The sequence below is a fragment of the Apteryx mantelli genome, chromosome 9 (genome assembly GCF_036417845.1).
Source record: "Apteryx mantelli isolate bAptMan1 chromosome 9, bAptMan1.hap1, whole genome shotgun sequence".
Taxonomy (NCBI): domain Eukaryota; kingdom Metazoa; phylum Chordata; class Aves; order Apterygiformes; family Apterygidae; genus Apteryx; species Apteryx mantelli.
The window spans coordinates 5352367-5378861 of NC_089986.1; the positions used below are offsets into that span (position 1 = coordinate 5352367).

Here is a 26495-nt window from a genome sequence, read left to right on the forward strand (position 1 = left end):
GCTTTTTTCCTTGCATCCGGATACCTAAGTTGAACTATTGCCTTTTCTGGTATCTATAATCATGGCCCACAGACAGCTGCCCTGGTTGCTTTCTCATTTTTCCATATTTGCAGAGCTGCTCCCAAGTGGAAGGTGCATAAATTCGGAGTTTTGAAGTTGAAGAAATCTGGGATAAGAAAGGTAAATGAAAATATTTGAAACTACTAGCAGAGCAGAAAGCTGTGATGAAGCCTAAGAGACAAGAATTAGAATTGACTTTAGGGCAGGAGAAAGAAGAGGTTTAATTTTCTTCTGCACATGCTCTTTCAGTGTTTCTCACTCCTTAGGGAAGATCAGTGATCAGCATCCTTCACATCAAAAGTTAAGTCTTTATGCCTTGTTTGGAATTTTCCACTCTGAAGTAGAGAGAAAAATCCTGCTACTAGCTGAATTTTGCAGCCAGCTTATTATGTAACTTTCAGAAAAAAAGTGTATTTTATAAGAGATGTTGTGGTGCTTATCTTAGAGAAATATTTGAAATGGTTAAGCTTACATATTAGTGTTGGGTTTTATCTCAAAGGTACAGATTTTGATTAAGTACATGTTGATTGACTCCCTTTTGCTGATTAAGAATAAATACCCTTTCTTTGACTCTTTCTCATCTTTTTCTCTGAAGTTTTTATGCAAGACCACCTTTAAGGGTTGCTTCATTTTGATTTTGTAGCAACTGTGGCTGCGTTGGTGAGGCTCAGCACGCTTGCCAAAACATCTCTTTCAACTAGCTTTAAAAACAGTCCTTTGCAGATCCTGTCCAGCTTCAGATGCTCTGCCAGCACCGCTCTATTCAGTGGGCGGTAATGGCTTTGGCACCTCTGCCAGCGCAGTTCCCCTGGCCGGCATCAGGCCGGCTGCCAGCGCGGAAGGTGCCAGGCTGCTGGGGTGGCCTGGGGAGCGGTGCTGGCAAGCTGCTGCGCTCGAGAGCTGCTGCGACCCAGTGTTTTCTAGCGCGCTGTCAGCTGGCTGTCGGGACTCTGGCTGTCATGACAATGTCTGATGCATGCAATTGTTTCTAAGGGTAATTGGAGCTGGCTGGAAGCTCACCAGTCGCTGTGGCTGCTGCAGTCTTCCATCTTGTGTATAGAAATGGGCTATGGAGCTGAAAAGCATTAGATAAACAATGACTGCCAGTTATAAATAGCAATCCTTGTAATGATGAGTTGCCGTTTGTAATTAATCTGGGCATAACATTTACTTTCTAATTCCAGGCTTAAATCGTATTATTTTTAAAGCAATCTGTACATCTGATTTCTGTACTGTAAGAACCCAGTTTTGATCTAAGTAGTGGTAACATAAATGAGTAATAGCTCTCTTGACAATAGTGCCATTACCTAAATGTAAATGGAGTCCAATATTGGCTTCAGACTTGCAATCAACATTGCTTTATAGGAAAGCAAGCTGTTTTGTATATCACACTTGCATTCACTTTATGAAGTCGTAGATTCCTTTTCTCAAATCTTGATACACTTTAGCTTGCTTAATCTTTTTGATATATAGTTATATCCATGGCTTGATCCTTTTCCCTCTGAAGTCCTTGTAAAGGAGACTAAACAACATATTAAAGAATTATCTGCTTTGAACTTTTTGAATCGCACTGTTTCACAACTAGTATATGCCTTGTACTCTGGAGTGATTTAAAGACTATCATTCTTCATTGCATTTTATTAAAGACCTTTTCAAGACTTCCTGAGTCAGCTGGTAGGCTGCTGAAATGAATTTGGCAAAAATCTCTTCCAAAGAAACAATTTTAAGGTACTTTCCATGCAGTATTCTCTATTCCTGAGAATCACTGAATAGTGAAGGGCTCCCTATTCTGTTTGCATCCCTTTAAGTCCTAATTAGTTGTCCTTCAGTCCTCCAGCGTTTTAAGGTTTAAAATTGTCTGTGAGGTCTTGTATATATGCCCGACTAAATATGTAGTTTAATGTAACATAAGTCACTTTTATGCATAAATAGTTGCAAGAAAAAGTGTAAGGCACTTGAAATGTATTCCAAGTTTACTGGCTATAAATGCTTTTGCAAAATGCATTAATATTTTTAGGTTCTGCTGAAACTATAATATCATGATGCATTACAGCCATGTCTGTGACATAAATGACAGCTTTCATCACTTATAAAACTATGCTCTGGTACATGCAGTTATGTTGCCTTTAGACTTGAACTGCAATGATTGCATCTGGCAGCTGCATATGGTGAAACTTAGCTACTGCCCTTTTAATTAAATTATGGCTGGGAGTGAGCTTCTGGGAGCTTGCTGATCAACTGAATTTCACAGTAAAATAACAGAATAGGTGACTTACTGTAAATAAGGGAATTTGCAGTACAAGCAAGAGCAGGCAATAGTTGTTCTTGTATCTAAAATAATTCATTGCCGTGTGCTGTCTGTGCTGCTTCTGATGTAGAAAAGACTAGTACAGCATCAGATCACACTGTTCCTCTGCCCTCCTTTCCCAACCCATCCATAAGTAAATCTAAGGGAGGAAAAAAAATGCTACTGTCTCATTTGGAGCATGTCCCCTAGGTGGTGGTTTCATTGCAAGTGGAGTAACAAATTTGACTTTTCATTGAAAAGAAAAAAAAAAAATCCGAAAGTGTAACTTGTCAAAATTGGTTTGTAAGAGAGCTTTTGACTAAGGGCTCGCCTCCCCTCCCACGTCTCGGCGTGTCTCTCCTCCGTAGTAAAAGCAGTCCTAAGAGCAGGTTTGAACTGCTGGGCACTTTCTCGGGTCTCTGCTTGTGTACTGAAGCACAGCTGCTGGGCAGCTGTTGTGACCTGAGCCTAAATCAGCTTTCAGGGTTCTTCACAAGGTTGATCTAAAGAGTCTGGCAAACATCTTAGGTTATCAAAAACAGATTCAGTAGTGCTGACCATATTGTTGGGGGAGTGGGGATAGCAATGGAAACTTTTTTAAGGTAAGGCAACTTTGAGACACCTATATGAACCTTTTTGTTGTTCTTGCTCCTTGATTTGTTTTAAAAGACTGGACTGCAAGCTACAATTCTGTTCTTGTGGGCAATCTAGTCATTTCATTTCTGAATAGAAGAATGTCTCAAATTTTAAACTACTTGTAAAACAAAAAGAAGAAATTGAGATCCAGTCACTGTTTTCCTGGTTTTCTCTTTTGATATGTTGAGTTTTAATTTGTCATGCAAACTGTATACACTGAGTTATTATATAATACCAAAATAGCATAACTGATGCTTCTGAAATGATATGCACTCATTCTTTCAGCCACATTTATTCTTGTCAATGCTGAATTGAGGTCAGCATCTTTACCGTAAGTCCAACATTCGTGCAAGTGATCTCATTCCAAGAGGTACACTCTCAATGCTCACTGAAAGCCACATATGTATCATTGTGCACCTGGTTATGCTGCTTTTAAGGGACTTGACAGGTAGACCTTTTTGATCTGTTGAAGATAGATCCAAAGCAGTATTTCAGTTTCTAGCCTTGAGGCTCTCCCTCGACCCACAGCTGGTTGTTGACCTTCTAAGGAGGTCTGCCTGCAGACCACCAATTCTGAACCTTTGGGATCCCCAAATTCTCCAGTACTTAAGATTTTTCTCCTTCCCAGAGCTTGGTTTTTGTATTCTTATTTACAGCTTATTCTTTGTGAAGCACATGGTAGTTGTCACAGATAAAAACACTTTGCCAAAGAATTCCTAGAGTTTTTCTTTTCTCTAGAAACAGAGCCAGAAGAAACAAATGTAGAAGTTGTGTATGGGTTAACACAATTGCAGGTCTTAGTAGTAGTTTCTGAAAAAGACCACCTTTCCTTAATTGTCCAGGCATGGATTTAGATGCTTGCTTTAGGCTATTCAAATTTAAGTATTGTGGATGTAGCCTCTCAGCATCTCTTTTTATTTTTTAATTGGAACTGAGGGATTATGCTTGAGGAAGCTCAGTTAAGATATCTTTGGCTTGCATAATTGCATCAGCAAGTTAGTGACTCAGTGCCAAGTTCTCTGAAAGTTTAAAAACATTTGGTGTTTAAGGTTAGAAATTGTCAATGTGAGAGTTCTCAGTACTGTTCTCCTTTCAGGTTTTCTAGAAGCTGCTGATGTTACGGGGCCATAACATATCCTGAGGAACATGCCTTGCTATATGTGTTTGAGAACATGGTTTTAGTACGCTCCGAACATTTCTTAACAAATGACTCTTCATCATCTTAGGTATCATATACTGACCCTTAAATACCACAGTACTTGATACTGTGCTGTTTTCTGGCGAAACTGACCTCAAAGTTTCCTGCTCCAGAAGGCCCCAGCTCCCTAACTGACAGATGGTGATGAAATCCTGTAACTTTGTTACTAATGTTCATGCAGATTGAAATATGAATGTAATTGCATGTCTCTGAAATAAACAGAATCAAACAAGCTTAATGATTGAACATATGTCTGTAGAACCTCCATCTGACAAGGTCAGAAGCTCGCATAGGCATATTAAGCTGCCTTTGCTTATTCAGTATAAACATTTTTTGCAACACAGAAAGCAAATATGCCCTAATATGAAGCAGTAGGCTTGCAGGCTGGATATAACCTACATATCAGAGACAGTGTTTAAGCCTGACAGTGAGACGTGTGATTTCACATGGTTGTCATCACTTCTCTAATAACCAAACTACGTTGTAGTTATCTTCAAGTACTGCTTGAATTATCCATGATAGCTGTATCTTAAAACTCTTTATGGGCATTTAGTTATTCTCCCATTTCCTTGGATATATCCTCCTGGCTATAAGCAGTAACATATCATGGATAGCTTATCTACTATTCTGGAATTGCTGCTTTCTTTTAACACCTTTTAAATATCATTTTCAGGAAGACTCTCCTGTACCTTAATTCCACGTATATGTATACTTTAGTGGATTAAGTAAGCAGACCCTTATAGTAGTAGATGAGGTGTAGATTTCACATTAGATGCTTGGTTATAATGGTTAGCCTTTACTGCCATCCACTGTGTACCTGCTTGTTCTTACTTGTCATGTAAAAGTAATTATTTCTCGGGCTAAGTCAATGCAGGTTATAGCCTTGTTTTCCAGTGTGCTGTTTGTGTAAGTTCCCGTGCTGATGGAAGAGAATAGCTGAGCGACAGAGAGGAAGAGGACAGTGAACGAAGTAAAAACAACATAAGGGAAGGAAGGGACATATTACTTCTGTGGGATTTGTTAGGGGTAAAGCTGCAAAGTTCTCGGTGTGAGAATGCTTTGCTCAGGTAATGCTAGCTGGAGATGCAATTTTTGCCTAATCTGTAAAATAAAAAAATGCAAGGCTGGATTTCTGCGCAAAGCAGAAAGGATTGAAATAATGATTCAATATCGTACTGCAGTACAAACTGTTAAAATGGGTTAGTAAGAATCTTGTGATTTGTAATAGCAGCCACAGTCCCCTGTTATTGCAGGGCAGCACGCCTGAGGCAAGCCTAAACGAGCCACGGAGCTCCTCCTTTTGTTGTGTACCTCTGCGCATCCTTTAAGGTAGTCATGACAACGACTGCCTGGCCCTCAGCGAACAGCTAATGATCTTGCTAACTGCTCGGTGCCTCTCCCTTGCTCAACTAGTGTTCCCTTGTTTCTTTAGGTCGGAAGAGTTGTGTTGAATTTTTTTAAATGGTTATTATTATGCAGCCCTTCCCTCTGATATGTGTACCAACAAGAGAGCATCTAGAATGAAGGTATCTGCAGCAATTGTCATGTTTGCTAACTAGCAAGGCAATAGTTGCTGAAGCTTTCATCAAACTTGTCCATCTTTCTATAATTAAAATCTGTTGTAAACATAATATAGTTTTGGGTATTGGGGAAGCGAGGGGCACCCAATTCCTACCTAGGTATAACAAAAACTTCTTGGGTATTTGTGTGGAGTGTGGGGGGAGGTTCTTCTTTCCCCCTCTGACCAGGTGGACTGGCTCCCTAAGTAAATTCATTTCTTTTACAAAAGCTGTTCTGCATACTTCTTTGTTTCTACAGGTGCTCCTCTCTGAAGGAGAGAGTGCAGTCAGTCCTGCTGCCACACTTGCTTGTCTCCCCAAGCTTTTCCTTCATCAGAAGGAATCAGCAGTTTTTCTCATTTGCTTCCCATACCTTTGGTGTTTAGCTTGCATGTAGCCAAGAATAATCTTTAAGGCAACTAATCTTAGTTTAGTCTGTGCACTGAGGAACTAAGGGCAACACATCACAGTTTTATTTTGCAAAGTCACTGGGTTTTAAAAGCCATAAGGAGAGTTTCTTTATAAAACCCTAGGTCTGTATAGGTGTAAAAGATGAGAAACAGTAGCTTTTTTTTTTCTTCTTTTTTTTAACCTGTCTGGCATGTACAAGATGTTAGAATTTGACCCTTAATTGAATTTTTTGGCACCTTCCTACTTCGAGTCCAATTCTTCTTGCTGTTTCAAAATTCATGGAATTTTATTTCTGTGAACCCAGTGCGAGTTTCAGGCAATATAACATCTCTCAAAATATCTTGGCTTATAGAGGATGTTTGCCCCTTTTGCATTTTTCTGAAAGCATATGTGATGAACTGAATAGTTCAGAGTTTGTGGGTGTGAGGGGGCGATGTTGTTCTACTTCCTTTCTCTTAGTCATTCCAGCCTTATGCTTGGAGAGAGGCAAGAGCTACAGTCGTAACGAGTCTTGTGTTCTAGCCTGTGGACATTTTTCTTTAAACATAATTTAAACTGTTTTTTCTCTCTGCTCATGTACAGGAGTACTACTGAATCTGTGCTGGCTATAGGACAAAAGAGCAGGAGTGTTGCCCTTGCACTGAGCTAATTGGCGTCTGTTGTGGAGGTGGGGCAGACTAAACTTTAGGGCTGATGAAATTTTTACAGAAGCTTTCTGCAGCTTTGAAAGAAATTTTCCCAGGAATTGAACTAGTTATGACTTCAATGCAACTAACTACTGAATGAAGCATTTCTGGAATCTCTCTGGATTACTTTAAGTAGTAAATGAGGGAAGTGATAAATGGCATATGGAGATTAAATTTCAAGGTGAAAAATCATTTGGTATTGGGAAGAAAGGAGTTGTTCCAAATGATCGTGCCGTGCATAAAAACAAATTAAAATCAGAAGCAGAGGGGAGAGCCCTTCATTTGAGATGGTTCCCAGAAACTCAAGCTCTTTACAGAACTGCATCCAAAAACAAAAGAAGCCCTTGCACAAAACAGGCGTATCTTAGTACCCAGAGCAGAAGTACCAGGAGAACCACAAAGGAATGTCAAACTGAGTGGAGTAGGTGTTCAAGTAAGGAAGTATATGTATGTTAGAGAAGCAGATTTAAATTGAAGTTATGGTAAAATTAGTCAAATAACATGATGCACATGGGTATCACTGAATTGCTACATCATTTAGTGTTCTGGTGCTGCCTCTTTGAGAAGATGAGTTGCAAGCAAGAACAAAACTAATACTATGACAAACCTCTGTAGCAAGAGATCATTTATTGTACACACTTCTTTTTTCCAGAAGAGACTATAACAAGGAGAGCATTTGTGTATTTGCACTGATTCTTTCATCACCTGGTAGGAGAGCGTGTGTTCATGTATTTGGGTTAAGATAAAATACAGCAGAACTTAGTTTGTCACTGGCTCTGAAACAGGAAATTCACGTGTGGTGTTAACAGCTGTGTGCTTGGTGGGGAAAGGAATTTTAACAACTCCATGTCTTTTTTTTTTAAATTTGTGTAGTAGCCAGTGAATGCAAAATGCATACAGTAACATCTGAAACTGGTTCTTTTTTTTTTTTTAAGATTGCTAAATATGAACTTCAACCCCCTTTTCAGCTGATGCAGTATTATTTAACTAGATTTCACTGATGCAGAACAGCTAAGAGAGACTGTACTGCTGATGACTGAGGAATGCTGTCTAAAAACTGATATTCATGGGAATTGTTTAATTTCCCAGGCATACATATGTAATGTTCAACTTCATTTCCTTCACTTAAAGTATGTTTGTGAATAGGGTATAGTGTATTCTAAAAAATGGTCTCCAATTCCATACTGTTACAATCCAGCAAAATAAGCAATGCTGTCAAATCTTAGTGAAGAAAGAGTCGAGAACGTGCTGCACCCTGATAAGTGCTCATCTGTTCATCGGATCAAGACCTGCATGAAGAGGCATGAGAAAGCATAAAACCAGACAGTAATATAGCCTTAAGTAAGGTGGAATTGGGGAAGCTATAACCATTATGACTAGAATGCTAATTTAGAACTAAATTTCCAATTGTCAGTAGAAAAGCTTTTTCCAGAAGTACAAAAACAATTGAATTGAAGAATTTACCCCAAACCTCTCAGCTTGTACAGGTAAGAATAAAATGTAAAAATGGTAATCTTTTTCACATTGGCTTGCAAGGCTTGATCAGAATGCTGTTCTGTAGCCTTCTCCCACAGCCATTCAGTCTGCTTTAGAACATCTTCCCTTAGTTTGTACTCCTGTTCATATGCTGTGAAAAAGCCATAGCTTCACAAATATTGTAAGCTAGCACTGCCACCGGAAGCAATTGTTCCATCCTCTGCCTACACCTGCCTGCTCATTCCCACCTCCCTGACTCCCTCCCTTTTTCCTGCACGTATATGTATGGAACCGTGCTATGACTTTCTCTAAACTAGAAATGATATGGAAGGAGGAGGGAAAATCTTAACTGTTTGGCTTTTGTTCATTCATACTTGGAATTTGGATTCAGCACAGTTTAACTTTATGCATTGACATCAATATGTTTTAAACATGTATTTTAAAAACTAAGCTCCAACTTGGTGCTTTTTGCCTCAAAGAACATTTCCCTTAATTAGTCTCACTTAAAAACTGGTGATAGCTTTATTCAAGCATGCAACAAAAAGCTTGATAAATAAACAGTATAGATCTCTTTTGTCTCTGTATATGTACCTATTCTATCTTCTGTCCAACCAAATAACTGAACTAAAAATACTTCAAATTATTTCATATGAGGAGCTTTTCAGGAGACTAGTCAGGAAGAAAATCTTAAATTTGTATATGATTTGGGCTTTTTTAGCTTTATCTGATGCCAGATATTAGCATTGAAATAGTCTGACTTGGTGAGCACCTCACTAAGATGTGTTGCCCCCCCCCCCCAATTTGTTTAAATGTCTAGCAATAGCGCATATGACAGACAGCATCCAGTGAGGGTGTGCTGAATAGCTGCCTCTGCAACAAAAAGGCTTTGGAGGAATTTCCTTTTTTGAAATGGAAGATTCTGATGTCTGTTGTAACCTTCTCTCACTCCAAGCTGGAACAGTTCTGTGCTAGGGGCTTGACACAGGGAAAATTCTAAGCTATTTTTTAACTACATCCGTGTTCAGCAACGCAGGTTGTTTGCTCACGTTAGCATGTGAATTTCTCTGAATTTGTAGGGCAGTTTAAAAGCCATGATGGTACTTTGAGCTCATCCCTAATAAAAGAAAAATAAGCTTCTGCTTAGCTATTCTTGGAGCTCTGTTTATGACACTGCCATAGACTTCCTGCAAGACTTTATATATATATCGTTTAGTCTGTTCCTCATGTGTAAAATATCACTTATGAAGCTTCTTTCCTCACAGTTTTTTTGAGCTCTTTTTGTTCAGGCTGCGAGGTGTTTATAAGCATCTTTCCTTCTGTTTGTGCAGCTTTCAGAAAGAGAGGCTAATAGCAGGATTCTGTATATCACAGTAATGTGCTGAATGCGGTCCCTTATGTTTGTAGTGTTAGGAGAGATGCTTGCTCTATTTCTTTTTAATAAGGAAATCTAGAATGTCCAGAACTGCAAAGGAAACAGGGAAGTCAATCTACGGTCACAGAAATCTTAATATCCTTAAGCCAGTAATTTTTAAGTGGACAGGTAAAAAATACTTATAGCTATTAAGAAAAGTAATGAGTGCTTGTGATACATTTATGCTGTTTTGAACGATTAAAAGTTAATGGTCTCAGTCTTTATGAAATAAATAGCAAAGGTCATGCCACAGACTGAAACGTGTTCCATTGGGAGATAGTGAAATGTTAGGTAGTTTTATAATTATGCTGAAGTATATAGTTATTAAGGAAAAAGCAAAATTTGAAGCTAGTACTTTAGGTCTAGGTGATTTATTCTGTGTCATTCTTAAGTTGATGGTAAGCAGAGTAAGACTTCAGTGGAGATTTTTGATATCTTGCTAAGAATCAAGTAAAGATTTGCAGGTAGTCCAGAGAGATGGCGTGATGCCAGCGTAGGGGAGTGCTTACTGGGATTGAGGAATGGGGCGTATTTCACACAGCCAAATACACACACAAGCAGTCATCAGAAAGGAGATGGGGGGGAAGGGGTAAAACAAGGCCCTGGCTACCACACCTCAGTAAGGACCTGTCCTTTTCCCCTGATGCTTTTGTGGTTTCTGCACCCATTCAGCTGTTTCAATTTCTCACTGAAAAAATGAACAAAAAGCTGATCTGTGGCTAGGAGACAGGAAGAATCTTAAACAGTGACTGCATCAAAGTTGCTGCCAAAACACGTACATGGACCCTGTTGCTTTTTAAGCTTCCTCAGCTATAAAATGTGAGTAATAATACTTAAATTATGTATCATTTGGTGTTGTGTGAGTTAATTAGATAATGCTACATAGTGCTTTGAAGATGAAATGCATAAAATAAATGTTGTATAAAGCTTACTAAGGGTCTGTATGTCAGGTATATAGAAATCCATGGTAACTCTAGAAACAAAAAAAGCTGGAAAGCCTAAGGCAGAGGCACTTGGGCTGGCTCATGCTGATTGACTTCAATCAGGCACATTCACACAAATATGGTCCGTGTCGGTAAGTGCTGTAGACAGGCACAGCAGCATGCAAACATTTATTCTGGACCAAAGTTGTTTAATCATGCATTCTCTAGACCACTAATTCAGGAGTCTTTGCTGCGTTATGTGTTAGAGATACCCTAAGTGTCTAAGAGAAGGAGCTGAAATGTAAGCCATGTTGGCTTGGCATTGCTGACCCCAAACACTTGGAAGTAGTATGTGAGGTGCCAAGGTAACGGGAGGTTTAAAGGAAAACTGGAGGGATGGAGATGTATGTAGATTGCTGCAGAAGCTGGAGTTTTAATAACATCAGCTGTTGTGTGATTAGGCAAGCAGGTAGCTTGGGACCTGTTGTTCACTGAAGCTTTTTAGCAAAGCTGGAAGGTGGATTAGTGAAGAGCATTAGTACTAACTCTCTATTTCTCTATTTAGATCCCTTTCTTGTTTTCTCTGTTGTGAAACTTTCTCACTGGTGTATACAATAACCTTAACTCTCCTCTAAAGATCCCGGAGCAGGTGTGGTCCCTTAGTTAAGTAACTAGCCAACTTTTCACTGTTATTTACTAACCAAAGGTATTTCGTTTGGTAAATGAGGCATGTTTGACTTATTTTTCTTTCAAAGACTTTTTTTGACTGTTTGTCATGTTTTGTAACCGAGCAGCATCATGGTATACTTCCTTTGTCATGAGTGTCAGCAAGCTCTTACAGTACTTAAAATAGTTTTACCAGTTTGGGGCTTTTGGTGACTTAAATGGATAAGTTGCATCTTACTGGAAGGTCAAATATAAGAAATGTGTGTCTCTAAGTCTCCTTGGTGAAGAACTGCAGAAGCGCATATTAATTCCAGAACCGTTGTTACAAAAAAAGACATTATTATGTCTTTTGAGACTTTTTCTGTAGAAGTTGCATTTTGCTAATCTATTGTAGGTAGGTTTCAAAAGGATAAAGTCACATAATGAAATAGGTTACTTTTTTGAAAATAGATCATTACTTCAGTTTGAATGGTGTGTTTTTCAGTGTCTCCTCCAAATAAATGAACTGAACTCCATAACTGAATTTTTGTCCACATAGATTTAAGGCTAAACAATTTACTATTGTGTTTCTTCTTCCCTGAGCTGAATCTTTTATTTCTTAAGCAAGGCTGACTTATTTTCTCTAAATTTTATCTTGCAGATCTTAAAATCTCAAGACATGTATTTCCTTGGACTGTTGTCTTTGCTTGTTTTGCAAAGTAAGGCCTTCAGTACAAATTTTCCTGATGAAACCATTGCTGAGCTTTCTGTGAATGTTTACAATCAGCTGCGAGCTGCTAGAGAAGATGAGAATATTCTTTTCTCTCCTTTGAGCATTGTAATAGCCATGGGGATGGTAGAGCTTGGAGCCCATGGAACCACCTTGAAAGAAATTCGACATTCCTTGGGTTTTGACAGCTTAAAAAATGGTAAGGTCTTTTAATCATGTTTTACTGTGGGTATTTTTTATCTTAAAGCAACTGATGGCAATGCCTGAACAACCGTGGAAATGACCCAGTGCTGTCTCTGGGTTGTTAATCAGTAGACTCCTTGACATCCTGTTTGACCTGAGCATGCTGAAGCATGTTTCAGTGGATTCTGCATAATTTGAGATGCTAACATACAGCCCTGGCTTGGGCACCTGAACCTCAAGCAGTTGAAGTTAACTGTTAGTCTTGGCTTCCGTATGTAAAATAATCATGTCATTTGCCTGAGAGTCATAAGATTATTTTTGGTAGTATCATTTGTTAGGGCTTATAAAGAAACTTGAAAATGAAAACAATAGAATTAAGCAATATTACAAAGAAGAAAACATGAAAATGTCTTAGTAGTTTAATTGGAAATGTTATAATGCATCTCTGACAAAAAAAAATTTCTTCTAAGATATGTTACGTAATTTTGTCATTCCTTGATAGAACTGACTGAAGTGGGAGGGGGGATGAAAACTTAGATGATGGGTAAATGTTGAGTGTCATTAGTCATGAAATTCGTATTTAAAATCTGTAGAAGACAGGTGTATAACTGCTGTTGTATTAACCATTGAAAGGCAGAATGTGGAGGTAAGGTGTAAAAACAAGTGTTTTTATACTTCATCTTTTGCCTCGTTTCTTCTAATGCTGAATTTCACTGTAAGAAATATGCAACTAATGTAGTTGTATGGATGTAATTGAGGGCAAAATTTTCCCATGCATTCTTGTATTTCTAATAGAATCTGCACGTTCTTTACCCTAAATTCTGTGTCTCTAATGTTCTGTCTGCATTGCACTGTGTAGCAAACAGATATTCCAGCTAACTTAGGAAATATATGCGTCTTGGATGTTTCAAGATGATACCCTGTGGGTTTCCATTAGCCTTACTGAGAAACAGGGTGCGTTTCTTTTGCAGAGAGAAAATTACTACCATACCATACCATTTCTGGGATGGGGTGATCCAAGTCGTGCATCCTGATGTGGTGCTGCACTGTGGAACGCAAGCACGCTCTGTTAATGCAAGCCACTCCATAGTATGACTGCAAATGGAAACGATCAGTGAATGGCAAAAAATTAATTTTTTAAGAGGCAATTTTTATACATTTTGATGTAGTAATTGGTTTGAAAGCTGGGAATAAATCTGCTAATTCACTTATCTTACCGGACTTTTAAGTCCTCTGTGAAAGGATCTGGGGGAGGGAATTCTGAATACAGCTTAAAATGAGGTGTGTTCAGCAAGTTCACTGTGCAGTGTACCACTACACAGACAGTGCTTTCCTCTGAAGATTACAGCACACGTTTAGTTCTACGGTTTGTCTCTAAAACATTGACAAGTTGTCCCCCGACTATAACTGAAGATGGTATGCAGTTGACTTAAGCTGGGCCATTCACAGCTCTTTCATGAGCGATACTCAGTGAAAGTACTCCAATGATTTTGGCTCGGAATATATCATTTTGCTCAACTTTTAAGTTACTTTTTAAAATTTACCTGGAAATTTCAGCTTCAGGTGGACCATGCAACAGTACAAGCTTTCTGTCTTAAAGCAGAATACTTTGAGTCTCATCAGCTTTTTGCTTTAGGAGCAGTTTAGGTTTCTAGAGCTTTTTTTCTGTGATGCTGTCACTGTCAGAATTCCTCATTAACCCAAACAAATGATTCTGTCCTTCTGAGGTCCTTACTTCGAAACTTAAAACTCATTGTTCTTTGCCAGGGCCCTAAAAAATGGGCTTTTTGGATGTAACAAACATTCCATTAAGGATTTGTGATGATAAAGCATAAAAGCGTGATGTAAGAATAATCCTTTTAAATTGCTCTTCTGGTGTTGAAAGGAATACCATTGGCAGCTCTGTATGTGATGGGGTCCAAATGACTTGTTAATTATGCTTATTGTAGGTAGTAGAAAAAATAAGATCTGAATAACATGATGATCTGCCTTCATTCAGATCTGAAGGTTTGGACAACTTCCAGTCAGTAAGGCTGCCTGCGCTGGTCATTACTGGATTTAAAAAAAAAAAAAAAGTTAAAAAGAAAAACAAGGTGCTAGGTCAAATGTAAAACAAACATTTAAAAGATGAACATCTGCCCTTCCCCTGCACCCCCAGGAGCTTTGTGAATTTCTGGAGGAAAACGCAGAATAATTTTATTTTCTGAAATGTTTTCTCCCTGAATCTATTTTCTTTCTTTCTGCAGGTGAGGAGTTTGCATTCTTGAAGGACCTTTCTGATATGGCAACTACTGAAGAAAGTCATTATGTTCTGAATATTGCTAACTCCCTCTATGTGCAGAATGGATTTCATGTCAGTGACAAGTTTTTGCAGTTGGTGAAAAAATACTTTAAAGCTGAAGTAGAGAACGTAGATTTCAGTCAAAGTGTGGCTGTAGCCACCCACATCAATAAGTGGGTGGAGAATCATACAAATAGTAAGTCCATGTGGTTCTTTTATGTACTTCTGCAGTGTTTGTGTTTCCAAGTTGGATAATTTTGTAGAGTTATTGCCTTGACTGTTATCTGTTCACTTTAAGACTAAAGTATCTCCTCCCGTAAAAGGAATTCTAATATCAGTTCTTTGTGGAATTATTTTTCCTGTGCAGGGATGATCTGTCTTTAGGTAGTACTTACTGTTACTAAAGCACATGTATCTGCCAGCATGTATCTTCCTCTGTGTTGCTATCTTGAAGTACCTGTAACATTTATTGAAGGTGAATGATATTTTAATAGTAGGTATTTTAACAGTATTCTAATACTGATCTAGATATTTATTTATTAGAAATAAATAGATAAGTGCTGTTACCTGCAGAAAAACTTTATATGAAGAGATTATTGGCCTGTGTTCTAGGTGTGTGGAGGGTCCCTAGTTGTCTTTCTCAGGAGCTCATAGGCGCAAGGTACTAAGAAATAGAATACTAAGGAATACAAAAGACAATTTTGATAAGCACAAAATCAGACCCTGTAAGCGAATCTCTTCTGACGTGAGGAAACAACTCAAATGAACCAGATAGCATGCAGGGGGAGTATTTGATTTCAGGAAGATTAACAACAATTTGTAGCAGGGGAAAGGTGCAAGTGTAAAACTACTTATGTAAATGTATTTACTCAGACCTGCATGATGTATAGTGCTTGCTTCACATGTGGAATCACAAGCATGTGGTGTTCTCTGATTACATGTAGAATCAAGGTATGGGAGTGAAGTTACTGCCCCCTTGTAGGGATCAAAGCATAATCTTGTTCAAGATCATCTGGCACACTCTGTGGAGGTTGATGTTTTAAAGAGTAATTCAACAACAGAGGACCAGTTCTAACATAATTTGTACCATTGTAAATCTAAAGATAAGATTAGAATCTCCTTTAAGGAACTGACACATCACTGTGTTGTCTGAACATTTAAGAATCCCTAATACTTTATGGAAACTTACGGCACTGAAGTAAAAAGCTCATGTAGTGCTTTTATTCAGTTTTGAAAATCATCTTGTTTTTCCAAGGAAAATGGAACCTATTATATCCATAATAAATTCTGCCCTTTATCTAAGGCTACAGAAATAGAGAGAGTGCAAGTCATGCAGCAGATTGCACAATGTTTTCATGGAGAAACATGGTGCATGTCTGAGGGAAACTTAAAATTCTCTTTCTTTTAGAAAGAACAGCAAGATCAGATCCCTTGCTTAATACCTGCTGCGTGTGCTGACCAAGCTCATAACCATCACCCTGGCAGGAACTGTAGAGCCAACAAAGACAGCTGGGGGTCTCGTAGCATTAGGTTGTGATGGTAACAGCCCCTCAGCCTAGTTTCTTAACACTAGAAATCGTTTTGTCCTGCCTGCCTGCTAGCTCTGCTGACAGAGGAGGAGACTACTTTTCTCATTAGGAAAGGGATAGAAGACAGACAGGCTTCTAGTTCCAGTGTGTTAAGCATGATGGGGAGGTTCAAAGTAGAAAACATAGCTGTCCAAGGTTTCTCTGGCCAGAAAAATTCTTAACATACATTTGTTAACAAGATGTGGCTGAGAAATGTAAGGGAATATGATGTACCAAATGAAAAAGGAAAAACTGGAAGTGTATACCACCTTGGTTTCTTCCTTTTCTCTTTTTTTTTTTTTTCCCCCTCCCTCCAACGATAGGGAGCGAGTGTGTAAGCATGGGTGACATTTCATTTCCAAGAATGTCCTTTCAGTTAAAATGAAGTATAAGTAGAGATAGTCGTGCCTAAAACAAATACTGCCCCTATGATACACAAGTTTCGCACCAGCTGGCAGATGTCATGTGTAGCTCCAGAAAGCAGAATTAATTTGTATTTTAAGCCATGGATTAAGAAGTAATAATCAGAGTGAGGAATGAATTTATTTTAACACCTTGCACTGCAATGTCAGTTAAAAATAGAAGTGAGCAAGAAAGCAAGCCACCTGAAGTAGGCTGTAATTCTTCAAGAAAAGTGGCAAATTTGGTCAGTGTATCAAATTTGCCAAACTCAGTTATTTTGCTGAAAAGCAAGCTGTTTATGATGAGCTAAAGCAGGTAGCTTATAATGTATTCTCATATAAATGATTTATTTAGGACTAGGAGCAAAGCAGCTGCTGTGCTCAGCTAACGAACCTCCCATGAGCAGAGCATATGCAAGATGTCTTTTCTCTTTTGTTTTCCAAGACCAAATGTCAGTGGAACAAATGCAGAGAACTTGCATTCTTTATGATTAGTCCTTTCTTTGGAGTCAGTGGGATGCTATTTGATTAGAAACTGAACACTTCCAAATTGGCCCAGGTGCTGCTGAAGTTTCAATGGATATGCTTACACACTTTAAGCACCATTTAAGTGCTGCTTTGGTTTGGAACCAAAGTATGTAGGAGTCTTGACCTCTAGAGGATAACACTGAACTGTATTATAGCACCAGTATAAACATTCTTTGACCCCATTTCCACTTCAGATTTCATTGTGTTGTATATTCAAGCAGTGATGAAGAAACAGTTGACTGACATATGCTTGATGGAAGGATTTACGTACCTACGCTGTGATTTAGGTTTGCAAAACACTGGCAGCTTAATTTGGGATTTAATGGAACATCTGAATTGGAAATTATATGTTAGCACAGCTTTTTATTTTCTTGCATTTTCCAAGCTGTCTTAGGTTTTGATTTAATGTTCAATTTGACATGCTGACTGACAGTCTCTCTCTTTTTTTTTTTCCTCCCTCCCCTCCACCCACAAGATATGATCAAAGATTTTGTGTCGTCAAGGGATTTTGGTGCTCTTACTCATTTGGCTCTAATCAATGCAATCTACTTTAAGGGTAATTGGAAATCACAGTTCAGACCTGAAAATACAAGAACTTTTTCTTTCACTAAAGATGATGAAAGTGAAGTGCAGATTCCAATGATGTACCAGCAAGGAGAGTTTTACTATGGTGAGTTGGAGCTTTAGCAATTTAAAGCTAGTAATTCTTTCCTTAATAGCATTGTTGCAGTAATATTCATTTGTATTGTTGTGTATTCTTCCACCTGTAATTCTAAATGTGGTGTTTGACTGCCCAATGAAGGGATTCTGATTTGATGTCTTTTCATAATGTGTTATTCTGAATAGTGACCTTTTCATAATTCATAATGACCTCTTTCTTGATTATTTTTTAGGTATGTGTTTGGTGCCACATGCTGAATTTTAGAATGTTTGACTATTATTTCCAACCTCTTTACATTTCTAGAGCTATTCCTGGTTCTCACTAAAATGTTTTCTTGTGCTTTGCTATATATTGAGTGCTGTTTGTAAATGTCTCTGCCCCTGTTCATGCTGTTTTAACAACCTTAGAGAAGAGAAATAGCGGTTCTATGAACAGCAGAATTAATGATGCTTGTTTTCTTTAACTTGAGGTTGAACCTCCAATACGGGTTCTACAGGGTCTAGCATTGACAGCCTTTCCCTCAGTCTCATCATTGATAAACTGTCTCTCTCCTGAATGAAAATATTCTGCTGCTCATTTCCATGAAACTCTTGGGAATTTTAATATCTTTGAGGCTTCTGTCTAACTTGATGGAAGTTAGCTAACAGATTCAGAGGTATGATTACCTACAATCTGTGTGATTGCATAAGCTTCCCTGCTTTAGGAAAACAGATGTAAGGCTCAGACCCTATGGTGAAGAAAGCAATATTGATTTTATACAGGGTAGAATAAAGAGGGTCACTTTAAGCTCCAGTATCTAGCAAATATTGCATAGTTTTAACTATTTAATTTTCCCCTGTCTCTAGGAAAGACAAAAGAAAATAATTCTGATATCTTTTTTCCTCTTTTGTAGGGGAGTTCAGTGATGGCTCCAATGAAGCGGGTGGTATCTACCAAGTTCTGGAAATACCATATGAGGGAGATGAGATTAGTATGATGATTGTTCTTTCCAGACAGGAAGTTCCACTGGTCACGTTGGAACCACTGGTCAAAGCCTCGTTGATTGATGAGTGGGCTAACTCTGTGAAAAAACAAAAAGTGGAAGTATATCTACCAAGGTGAGATCATGTTCCCAAGTCAAAAGAAGGGGAAAGACTGTTTGCATTCAGGGTGATCGGAGTAGCACAGCAGATAAAACTTGAACAGCTTGATCAGATCTGTGGTTATGTAGCAACCAAAAGCAAGCTGCTTTGAGAAGAAAGCCCAGGAGGCAGGCGCTGTGATCTGCTAGTTGGCTGAGCAAGAGATGAATGTTGCATTTGTCTCTTTCAGCTGTAAGCCCCAGAAAGGAGGAATATAATCACTCTGAATGATGACTTGCTTCATTTTGTGGAGCTCGTTATGAATAATTCTGTTTAGAAAGGAGCCATAAAAATATTGCAAGTCTGAGAACTAACAAAAGCTAAAATGTTTCATTTACGTACTAATTAGATTTCTATTTGTTGCTAATTTAAAAGTCCTAATGGTATGCATCTATGTAGACACAAATGGTTGAATGTTGAGAAGTAATTCCAGTTAGTTTGTCTGCCTTTTTTTGCAGCTGTAATAAATAGTTTTCTCTCTTTTTCCTCAGAGGAGTAATAGAATAACAAGACGTTACCATCAGAATGGGATGGGACTTCTGTCCACTCATTTGTGGGCACATAAACTCAATGTGCTCAGTGGCATGCATGTTTATTCAAATATACCGCTTAGTTATTTTTCACAGAATTCTATTTTATCTGCCTTCAAATATTCTTTTTTCATGCTGGCCCTATACTTGACATAGTAATAGAGGTGCTTACTGCTAAATGTCTCAAATGTGTAGTTGGATCATGATAACCTTTGAGTGATTCATAATGATTTCACTGAAGTGTTTACGTAACAATATAACACAATTTTAATGTAGTTCATTCTACTTATTCTACTTTCTGTGGCATTATGCAGCAGTACATGGCAATAGAAAAAATACTAGTAGTGAATCCTTTTACTCATTAAAACAGCTTTTTTGTTTTTTCTTCAGGGGATTTGAGGATTTGAGTTTGTTATATTTCACATACAAAGAGCAGGACAAGAGTCCTTACAGTTTGACTTTCCTTCCAATGTAAGGACCACTTTCAAGAAGCTAACTGCAGCTGTGAGCACGATAAGCCAAGGCTAGCAGGAGTAAATTAGATTGAGATGAACTGGTGCTGTTGGCATGCCACATCATTCCAACTTGAGATTGAATCCCACTTCCTTTAAAGTTGTGGTGTTTGGAGTCAGAGCAGTGAGGGAACAGCAATGTTTTGGGCTCTTTATTTTTCTCTGCTCCATATAGTTGACAATAGGAGTTACAATTTTTAACTAGCTATTCCTTTGAAGAAGCACAGAGAGCAAAGAACTACACTGCAGATTTTGTAAAAATTGAGCCTACCCTCTTTTTCTCTTTTGTTTTTCCCTCCCTTGAAATTTCAGGCCCAAGGAGGTTTGGTATTAACATTCTGCTAAGATGCAAGGGGCGCTTCTCCCAGGTAACATCTATCCATGTCTGCAGACAGTCTAGATGTTACTAAATGAATTAAATATGAGAATATGAGAATTCCTCCATTCCTCAAGCTTCTCTTTTATAATTTTTATCTTTAAAACTCTCTTATAAATCTGGAGTATTTCACAGTGTCTGTATGGCATGCTGAAGTTAGACATCTTCTCTCAGTGGAATGCTAGAGGAGTGTGTGATTCACAGCAGAAGTCTCTCTCTGTTGATTATAAAGGGAATTATGAAAACTAGCTTCTAAATTTAGGAAGCTTAGGTATATAAAGTTAAATACATGAATACCATTGTAAACATACTAATGATACTGAGCTTGAGTTTTATTTTTACAGGTAGTTTGGGGGTTTGTTTGCTTTTTTAACCAAAAGCAGGGACTCCAGGATTCCTTGAAGCCAGGATCTCGGACATGAGTTTGTGGGACCTAGGTTTTGTGTCTGTCTTCTGTGCCCAATACCTCCTTCCTCAGACTAGTCTTAATGTCTGTCGCTCTCATCTAAGAATCTCAAAGAACTTGGTAAATGTTAGTGAATTAAAGCTATAAGCAAAAGAGGTACAACTCATCTGTACTTTCAGATTTTAAATGATAGCTAGCGTGAGCTTGAAATTCCATACAGTAATATGGTAATATAACTTCCTTATCAAATTCCAAAGATTAATTGCATGCTGCTACGGTGTTGGATTTCCATTAGGATTCAGAGGTGATCTGTGGGATTTTATCAGTGCTCTAAACAAACACTTCATAAATATTTTATACTCTGACTCAGAAAGACATGTTATGAAATGTGGCCTGCAGGCACTGTCCACTGAGAAATTAAAAGCAGCAGTGGAATAAAATTAAATTTTTATATCCTGAAAGATGCTATCCAATTATAAAGTGAACATTTTTTAAACTTACACATTTGTAATAGGGCATGAATGACTAGCGAAAGCGGAGTTAATCACAACTTTCCAATTTCTGTCTGTTATCTGTGTGCAAATGAAATTGTGTATTACTTCCCTTAATAGCAAAGGAGAGATTTGTACTGAATTGTTAAATTATACTTTCTCGTTTTCATTTTCAAATCATTGTTTCCAGCTTAACCCAGACTAAAGTGATCAACATTTTAATCCACTTTTTACATAGAAGTGAAACAGACCATGAATCTAATTTACAAAGCTGGATCCCAAACGTAATTTATTTCAAGAGCACGGAAGGAAGAGCTACCTAATAACAGTGCTACAGTCTTCACAGTTCTTCTTAAGGATTGTTCCAGTATGCCTGGATTTCTAAAATGAAACATCTTAAAATGCCTCAGACCGTACTAAAAAGATAAGTTGCTTTTGCTAGAAGCTGTTTTCTCTTCCCTCCAAAAAAGAGCGAACATTCTCTTTTTTCAACATGCTCTTTTGAGTTCCCATCTCATGAGGAATAGGCCAGTTCTGATTGTTATTGAGATACAATCAGGGAAGAGGCACAGAACTGTTTTGCTGAAAAGCACGCTTAGCAGCCAGTTTCTGCAGCCCATAATTAACCTGGCAGACAAGGACCTTGCTATAGAAAGAGCCATGACCTGGCCTTGGTCGTCAGAGCAGCTGTGTATCTCTTTCAGGCTATTGGATAATGCAAGTTAGTTTTAGCGCCTCAGGAAGTCCTAGCTGAAATTCCAGATAAACTGTTGGAATTGATGTCAGCTTTGTATCGTAGGCTGCTCGCTAGGTTAAAATACTGGTACAGATGCTGAGGGCCTGTCCTTCAAGCAGGAATGTGTTTGACCCTAGGTTCTAAGAAGGGCAGCCGTTCCTTTGCTTGCTTTTTGTTCTGCAGAATGTAGTGTGCTAGAACCAATTTGAGAACCTGGAGTTTCTTGCTTTCTCTCATTCAGAAGTTTTAGTAGTTCGTGAAAGGCTATAGCCTTTGGGATGAATCACACTAGTCTTCGCTTCACTTTTGTTGTGTAAGTAGAAAGTATATTTGATTCTGTGGATCCTGAGCTTCTGAGGCCTTCTCTAAAAATTTAACATCTCAGAAGGGTTGCACAGCATTATACAAGATCAAGCCATCCTTTATCTATCTTAATAGTCCAACACAGAAGAAAGATGCCCTGATCTTGTATAATGGTTGTTCCTATATACAAAATCTGAAATTTAAGATACATAACTAAGGAGACTCTGTCTGACATAAATGTATCACTTGAATCTAATGCTTCTATAACTTTAAAATTTCATGAGAAGCTCATCCTTTTCTGCTAAACTCTCAGGAGGACTGTTTGTTAGGAAGTAGAATTAGTTTGGGAAACTAAGTGTCTCATTCAACCCTCCAGTTTGTATGGGAAAGGTCCAAACAGTTGAAATCAAGGGAAGTATTGTTGTTCAGCTTTTTGGACCTCATTTCATGTTTGGGAAGTAAAGAGACATTACAAACAAACATTTTTAGCATCAGATGCACCTAAAAGATTGTTGGGAAAAAATTGATCTGGCCACCTGATTCTTTATATGAGCAGACACTGCAAATAACCATGTGTTAGGACTGGTATCATGTAGCTCAGCATTTCAAAGTCTGGAAGTACAGCAAATACCTGACTTGGGAAGTAACATTAAATGGGTCTCTTCTGTGTTCTAGGCTGTCAACTTCAGTTTTGAATAACTACATCACTGGTTATAAGGAATGCAAAGAAATCCAAATATGATTGGAGTGTAACTGATACAGTATGCTAACCTGAGTTTGCATAGCCTGAAATTACAGTTCAGTGTTTAAAGCAGCCTTATTTTCAAAGGAGGTTAGTTCAGATGTCAGATAAAATATGTGAAATATCAACAATAATAGCTTATCTGTAACTTTCACTGCTCTTCAGTGCATGTGAGAAAGGAGGAGAGATACCATATTGACGACAGTTTATTTTGAGTGAGTTTTTACCATGTGGCAAAACTAAAAGGAAAGAAGGGAAGTAATCAGTTTTATTTCTTTAAAGCAGCAGTTAGGTATTATATAGTTGATATGATATTTTCAGTCTACTTCATAGACTGAAAAAAGGAGGTACTCATTTCTATAGATATTGTAGGGAGCTTCAGTCATCTGCTTATTTGCCTTTCCAGAGATTTCAGTCAGGGCTAATAGCCTCTTTCCAGTAGTTAATGCTATCCTCCATGTAGGTATTCTTTAGCAGTACAGCTGATCAACTTGTTTGTATTTTCTTTTAGCTGCATATTCAGCTAGGGCTTTGGGGGTTTGTTTATCTTTTTTCAAAAAGCTTTCCCAAACTTCTTCCTTGATTAGCATGCAAAAGCATCTCTTTTTGTATTGTGTTCTTACCTTCTGGGTTTCTGGGTCATTATTCGTCACTTAGCAGACGAGTGCTTGCTGCCCAGTGGTCTGGAGATTTAAACCCACCTAATTTCCATTTATATCCTATAGTGATTCTCTGCAGTCATAAAAGTGCTCTTTTGCAGGTTTTTTCTTGTTTGTGACCTCAAATTTTGGTTTTCATATGGGTTCTTGCTACTGTCCTATCCTGGAATCCCTGTCTGGTTTGATATTGCTAGTTAACAGCTAGGTTATGGTATGTAGAAAGCTTGATACATTTAATGTTAACTGTAGTGAACTAAAACCCCAAAAGAGAAAAATGCACCACTTGGAAAACTTTGTAAAATGCATTTTAGCATTAATTTACCATTTCTGCATGTTTGTAAGGTAGGTACAGTTGGATTTGTGTTTTGAAAAATATTATATTGTTTTACTATAGAAGGAAATATTTCTGGATTTATTCACTGCAGTGCAAGAGCACAGAGAGAACCTCTGTACTGTTTAAATCCATTAACTCTGTCATCAGGAGTCAAGTCTCAGTTCATCTCTTCTTTAGGGATTTACTGAATTCTGTAAAGTAATTCCAGATCTGTTTTACATTGTGTGCAATGAGAACAAAACTTCGTCTCTTGTTTTGGAGCCTGGAAGCCAGTGGGAAACTTGAACGAATAAGCAACTTGTAGATTTGTCTCTTAGCTGAAAGCTAAAATTGTGCAGAAGGTCTTAAGAGCTCCCTGCCTGTAGTTTTTGACCAGTGCCCACAACATTCTAAGGGGAAAGCAGATGCTGATTCCTCTTGGAGAAGAAAGCTAGTAGGACACGCTTCCCTTTCCCAAAATCCCATCAGCAATTTTCAGGTCATCTTGTATGTTCCTCCACCTGCATGTCACTTGGTAAGATTATGCTATGTGTATTTGTTTTGTTTTTAACAAATGCTGCCATGCTGGCTGATATGATATGGAATATGCGAGAATACCATGAAGAGCTTCCTCTCATACATAAATCTATATTGGTCTCTTCTGTTTTTTCTGATAACGGCCAAAACCAGTAAGATCACAAGAGTCAGTTCTTGCTTTTTCATTCCAGGCATAGCCTGGAATTCATCTGGACAGGGTTCATGAACACTTGCGATGTCACCAGTAATTTGTCATTCCTGAACTGTCTGCAGACCTTATTTTAACCTGGATAAAATTTTCTGGGTAATAACTAATATCTATTTCATGATGCATTTTGGCTTCCAGTAGCACTTCTAAATTCATTATGAATGTAGGTTGTTTTGAATTTTTCTCATTCTGTGTGAATGTTGTAAGTGAGGAAGTTCCATTTGACTCTTATCCAGTTGTCCACTGATGTCCAGATTGTTCTTTTTAAGCTGCCTAGATTTGTACATGCAAAGGTATCATCTCTGCTCTTCATCAGCTGCTCTCTGCTTGGAGTTCTGTGCTATACTTTCTACTAAAAAGAACCTGTTCCTCCCTATAGTCAAGGAAGCTTAACCATGGGAAGAACTTCAATTACAAGAAATTTCACAGCAGCACATTTTATTTTAATTGTTTTGAGGACAGATAAGGCCCTTTGACAAGGACTGCAGTCTAATTGCAGTCAATGGTTTGCTGGAGAAACTGTAACAAAACCGTATGGACTATATATCTTGTATAGTTGTTATAACTGGTCATTTGTCAGCATAATTGAAGTCATTCGTAATTTGTCTGGTCATTCCACAGAGACACCTTAATTGTACAAACATTTATAATTAGCCTTTTATGTCTGTCAGTAGACTTCTGGCACTTTTATTCTGGCCAGGGTTACTATTCTTATTACTTTGATGTACTGCATGGTGTTTCTCCAGCTGCCCAGGTCTGTGTCTGCCTATGCAGAAGGGACCTGTCTTGTTTGTCTTACTAACACCAGACATAACTTTTAGAATCTTTTAGAAGAAGTTGTTGTAAATTAAACATGCTTTTGCACGAAATTTTGCCCTCAGGACAGATCTTGATTTGTCCTTCCAGCATAGTAGCATGGTACAGAGCATGGGTTGGCAAGCTAATCCTGAAATTGTGCCAGGTTTTAGTCACAGGTGCCCTTGCACCAACAACTATTTGTTTTCCTTGTTCTCTACTCACAGTCAAAACCCAATGAGAATTTTGCCACCAGATTAATTAGATGCTAAGTCAGAACTACTTTATATTATTGTTCGTAACTGCCGTTCTTTGCTTATACTTTTTAAATAAAAGTGGAATATCTGTAGTTTCCTACTCTTTCTTTGCCAACAGCTATCTATGGAGCTTGTGCTGTCTTTTGACTTGCTTGATATTTCATTCTAGTATGTGTACAATTAATTCAGTTTTTATATTAACCCTTTCTTATTAAAAGTAAACATTTACATCAGCTACTACATAACTGTTTTACTAGCATTTTATGGTCAGGGATTGTACATACCATTAGTATATCTTTGATTGCTTCTGCATTAGAAAAAAAACTAGCTGTGACAGTGAATGAGTTTATAAGCATTTTTACAGAAAGAGTCAGTATGTTATACTGCTACTTTATATTATTTACCTCAGTATTTCAGTTGTCATTATCTAGAAATTTTAATCTTCTGATAACAATAAATATTGCTTGCATTCTTGGCTTTTTGCAATTTTCTGTTATGCTCTCCAGGTTCACAGTAGAACAAGAAATTGATCTGAAGGGTGTCATGAAAGGTCTTGGGATTACAGAATTATTCAGCAGTAATGCTGACCTTACTGCAATGTCTGGTAAGAGGCTCTTGTCTTGTCTTTTAAAGATATATGAGGAAGTCTTAAAATCATGTAAAGATAACAAAAAAGCTCTTAGAGTTACTCAAACAAAAAACCCTGCTAGTAAATTTTTGATACATAGGGATTCTTGAATGACCTATGTGTATGCTCACTGTAGGAGCAGTTGGGGCAGGGGAGGAATCTCTTGGGAGGATACTTTACCTGGCAAACTTCACTCTGAGCATTTTAAAATTGGAGCTTATCAGTACTGTAGAGAAA

The 26495-nt window shown here is 38.0% G+C and overlaps 1 protein-coding gene across 1 annotated transcript in view; it reads left to right on the forward strand.

Moving 5' to 3' along the window:
* Positions 1-26495, forward strand: part of SERPINI1 (serpin family I member 1) — a 50997-nt gene that overhangs the window by 17669 nt on the left and 6833 nt on the right. The window contains exons 2-6 of the mRNA XM_067301584.1: positions 11954-12221; positions 14452-14682; positions 17459-17653; positions 18537-18741; positions 26137-26234. Coding sequence (XP_067157685.1) covers positions 11972-12221; positions 14452-14682; positions 17459-17653; positions 18537-18741; positions 26137-26234 — 979 coding nt within the window. The 5' untranslated portion in view covers positions 11954-11971. The remainder of the gene's footprint in view (positions 1-11953; positions 12222-14451; positions 14683-17458; positions 17654-18536; positions 18742-26136; positions 26235-26495) is intronic.